The sequence below is a fragment of the Fukomys damarensis genome, unplaced genomic scaffold (assembly GCF_012274545.1).
Source record: "Fukomys damarensis isolate Sample0158 unplaced genomic scaffold, DMR_v1.0_HiC HiC_scaffold_1, whole genome shotgun sequence".
Classification (NCBI taxonomy): Eukaryota; Metazoa; Chordata; class Mammalia; order Rodentia; family Bathyergidae; genus Fukomys; species Fukomys damarensis.
In genome coordinates, this window is record NW_022900913.1 from 42,235,781 (window position 1) to 42,240,679 (window position 4,899).

The window sequence follows — 4,899 nt, forward strand, 5'->3', positions numbered from 1 at the left end:
CAGTGGTCCCAAGCTTGTGATTTGCAAGAAGTTAACACGGTACTCACCAAGTAGATTAGTTTCTGCTGAATGCTAGCTTCTGTAAAACTAAGTTTCATATTACAGAAACGCAAATTCAGATGCATCATTACTATAGAATTGTGAGAGGTTCAGGAATTGCTTCGTTTTGTTCAGAAGTAAAAATACAATTACAAAAAAATACTATAGTTATAGTAATAAGTCATTAAAGAAGTGCATCTGGGAGGGAATGCGACAAAGGATATAATATTAAATTTGTCTTTGAAATTACAAGCCTATGCAAAAAGCAGTTACAGTGTGAGGATTCTCATTAGGTAATTAACATTCGAGAGGCTGTTAAGTGTAGTGAAGGAAAGAGCTAAGCTATGATTCTGCATCTAATTGTGCCTCTTGGCTTTAGGACGTTGGGCAAGTTTCCTAACACCGCCAAGGCGGTTTCTTTGCAGAAAAGGGGTAAAGTGTGTAAGTAGCTGACAGCATGTGGTATAGAAAGGGCCTTTCGTAAATTAGCAACTTATGCGGGCATTGTTGGAAGCTAAGCTACCTAGAGCTACCTCAAACTATTCTTTAAGGAACTTCGTAGTTTTATACTCTTGAAACCCACAAGAATAATCTTACAGTTTATTAAAGCCAGTAACTCAGAAAGGATCAAAACAGTGTGGCTTTTATCAGTTGAAGGGTAGTGAATGGAAACTTTTCCCATTTTCAGGACCCTTCGATATGTTCCAGAGGAATCCAAAGACAAAGTTATCCCAGATGAAGATGTCCTAGGAACATTACTGAAAGTTTTCCAGGCTTTATTCTTAAATGATCTCAATAAACAATCAGATATCTTGACTATACTTCCAGAACCTGTTAAATCAAAATATCAAGACCTGTTGGCGCTTCAGCATCAAAGGGTGAATCTGCTTGAAAACAGACATCAGCAGCAATGTGTTTTTAAGCCAGAAGAAATTCTTTATAAAACACTGGGTTTCAGTGTTGCCCGAGCAACTAGCTCATTGATTTCTGCTGGAAGAGGCGTTTTCATTACTAAAGGATTGGTACCAAAAGGCGCAGTTGTATCTATGTATCCTGGTAACAACTCAATTAGTACTAACAAGAGTTTCTTGTATACTGATAATACCTAGCCCTGTAATCCTTAAAGAATTGAACTGGAAACTCAGGTTTCTATAGATTGTTTAAAAATTCTAACTTGTGAATTAAATGTTTATAAATTATGTTGTGTGTTAGAAAGTATCCTGGTGTATTTGTTGGGATAAATGCATTTTTCTTTTAAGGAAATTTTTTTGAGTCTATTTAAATTTTGAACACAAATGTACCATTTAACAAGTTACTTAAAAAGCATTAGAGACTAAGTCAGTGTGGCTTAGTTGATAACTAAACATTAAAAAGGTGTGAATAAGAACGTGAAAGAGTTTAAACCCATAAATAAATGAAGACTTTCCTACTTTTTCTACTCATGGAACTGAATGCAGCTTCTTTGCCAAAGATCATTGACTAAAATGTTCATTAGAATATGCATCTTCTTTGTTTTACTAATGTTATTTGGTGTAGTGGAAAGTGTATCTGTGTGTTTGTGTGTTTGTGTTAGATAGACATATACTTTTTAAAAATCACTGTGTTATTTTATGTCCCTGAGCAACTGTAAAACTTTTGTACAGCTAACCTAACTGAAGATTCAGTGAAACGAGCCAACAAACAAATTAATACTAAAATAAATTCAATAAATAGATTAACATGGTATGCAAATAGGAAGCACCTTGAAATATTAATTTTCCTATTTCTTCTTCTATGAGTAAAAGAAGAAACAGCCTGAATGTCAGAGTGTTCCCAGATGCATCTGCATTATTTGTTAACAAAATGCATTTTGTAAAAGACTCTTCGTTGGTGTCATGTCACACTCAGTTTTTTAAATGTATGTTATAAAACTGAACTTATGATATTCATGTTATTCATATTATAAAGCAAGGCAGGAGTATTTTCTCCTGTGTGGATAGTTGGTTCTGTGTCTCATCTCCTACTGGGCACAGATTCTTTAAAGGGGGAAAGAAACCTAAGAGAATCTCTGGATTGGATGTAAAATATTTAAGAAGGGATGGAGGAATTAAAACATATTCATCGATTACATGTTTATGTTCCAAAGAAAGGTCTTTATTTAGATTTGTTTTTTCAGTACCAAAGATTGAACTGAAGCAATTCGTGCTGAGGTATATCCCCAGCTTTAAAAAAAAATTTTTTTAAGTTTTTAAAACAGGGACTTAGTAAGTTGTTCTGGCTGGGCTCAAATTTAGGGCTTCAATCTTGTAGAGTGCTGGGATTATAGGTGTGTACCACCACCCTAGTGTTGGATTTTTAAAAATTTTTACGTGTGTTATAATTTGTCTTTGTTTTGTTGTGTAATAGGTACAATATATCAGAAGTATGAGCCAATATTTTTCCAATCCATTGGAAACCCATTTATTTTTAGATGCTTGGATGGAGTACTTATTGATGGAAATGACAAAGGAATATCAAAAGTTGTGTATAGGTAAGTGATGTCCATATCCAAATTTAATTATAGGCTATAGAATCACACTTCCCATGTAATTATAGTCTATAGCATTTGAACTTTAAAAGTCTGTTAGGTGGCTGCTGTGTAACAACTTAGTTATCTGATTGATTACCCAAAAATTTTTAAAAGAAAATCGTATTTGTTTAGTTACAGTTTTTATAGAAATTCCATAGTACTTTAGATACAAAACAGTTTCTTTGCTAATACATTTACCTGTTTCAGATCTTGCAGTGGAAGAGATCGGGTTGGCCCTTTAAAAATGAGTGATAGTACATGGCTAACATCAGAAATTCATAATCCACTGGCTGTAGGACAGTATGTCAACAATTGTTCAAACGGTAAGTTGGCAATGTAGCAATCTGAGATGATGTAAGTAATGGATAATTCTCCTTTGCCATACGACCGAGTACCAAAGACAATTGAGTAACATCTCAGCTATTCAAAAACCTTAACCCACTGTAACTTTTCCAGGGACTATATCAAAAAGAGAATTTGAGGAAATAATAATAGATATCCTTTGAAATCTTTATTATTTTGTTCTGAATTTGTAATGAATATAGGTGTTTGATAATAAGTGCCCTTTGATCATTATTATTTTAGCATTTTTAGTAGTGATTTTTTTTATCAGTGTCTTGAAATAGTCTTACCCTAGGTTAATCACTAGATTAATGCAACCTTTCTGTTGCTAAGTTTGTGATTCACTTACCTTTTTGAGACTTGATTTTTCTGTAGGTAAAAATTTGATCATCTGACTACAGTTAGCATGTAGGCTTTTGGTATTAGAGAGACATAAATGAACTTGTTAGGGAGATGTGAACACTTAAAACCCTGAGTCCTTTATTTAACTGTTAACCCTTACGAATTCCTATTTCCTGATATTTAAGAAGTAAACAGTAAAACATATATATGTTTATTATATATCAGTTCATATATGTAAACACAGATGCTTTTTAATTTATTCTTGGAATGTTATTTTATTATGTATATTATTTATCAAAGAGATAGGTCTGAATATAGATATATCAAATCTAATACTGTCGAATATAATGCTAATTATTTATTTGGGCATGTTCAATTTGGAAATTTATTTTAGAAAAGCATATGTCAAATGTTAGTATTCAATACTTTTTCCATGACCTTGTATCATCATGAACTCTTTCTAAAAAGTGTATATTTATTCCTAGACAGAGCAGCTAATGTCTGTTATCAGGAATTTGAAGTGCCTGCAGTTTTCCCTGTAGAACTGAAACAGTATCTCCCAAACATTGCCTACAGCTATGCAAAACAAAGGTTAGTTTTCTGAAAGAGCATTTTGTTTACTCTATCTTATTCTGTACTTAAAAATATATAATTTCTACGAAAAAACCTATATAGTTTTTTATTGCTGTAGCTTTGTAATACAGCTTAAGAACCAGAATTGTGATGTATCTTGCTTCACTCTTGGTGCTAAGGATTACTTTTGCTATTCTTGGTTTCTTGTGGTTCCATATGAATTTTAGGATTGTTTTCTCCACTTCTGTGAAGAACGTTGTTGGTATTTTGATTGGAATTACATTAAGTGTATATGTCAATTTATGACCATTTTGACAGTATTGATTTTGACAACATTGGTTCTAGGAATAAGAATATCTTTCTGTTTCCTGATGTCCTCTTCAGTCTCATTTTTCAGAGTACTATAGTTTTGTGGTAGAGATCTTTCACTTCCTTGCTTAAATTGATGCCTAAGTCATATTTAATTTTTTTGAAGCTATTGTAAACTGTATTGTTTTCTTGATTTCTTTCTCAGTATGTTCATTATCGGTGTGCAGGAATACTATTGATTTTCCTGCTCTTTTGCTGAATTTGCTTATTAGTTCTAGGAGTCTTTTAGTGGAATTTTTTTAGGTTTTCTAAATAAAGATCATGTTATCTGCAAATAAGATTAATTTGACTGCTTTTTTTCCAATATATATTCTTTTTATTTCTTCCCCTTTCCCTTTAACTCTCACTAAAGTTTCAAGTACTGTATTGAACAGGAATGGTGGATAACATTGTCTTATTTTTTATTTTAGGGATGTTTAGTATAATATCAACAGAAAACGTCAAATAGATTTTATCAGCTTGACATAAAGTATTTTCAGTTTTATTTAAATCATAAATGAATGTTGGATTTTGTCAAAGGTTTTTTTGTATTAATTGAGACGATCATGTGGTATTTGTCCTTGCTTCTGTTTATGTGATATATTACATTTATTAATTTGCATATGTTGAACCATGTGTGCATTCTGAGGTTGAAGCCCACTTGTTCATAATGTATCTTTTCCTTTTTTTTTTTTTTTTTGGTACCA

The 4,899-nt window shown here is 32.2% G+C and overlaps 1 protein-coding gene across 1 annotated transcript in view; it reads left to right on the top strand.

Annotated features, from left to right (window-relative positions):
- Positions 1–321: 321 nt before the first annotated feature.
- The window catches only part of Setd9 (SET domain containing 9), a 10,490-nt gene continuing 5,912 nt past the window's right edge, over positions 322–4,899 (top strand). Inside the window, exons 1-4 of the mRNA XM_010626898.3 lie at positions 322–1,095; positions 2,425–2,548; positions 2,795–2,910; positions 3,757–3,862. Coding sequence (XP_010625200.1) covers positions 705–1,095; positions 2,425–2,548; positions 2,795–2,910; positions 3,757–3,862 — 737 coding nt within the window. The 5' untranslated portion in view covers positions 322–704. The remainder of the gene's footprint in view (positions 1,096–2,424; positions 2,549–2,794; positions 2,911–3,756; positions 3,863–4,899) is intronic.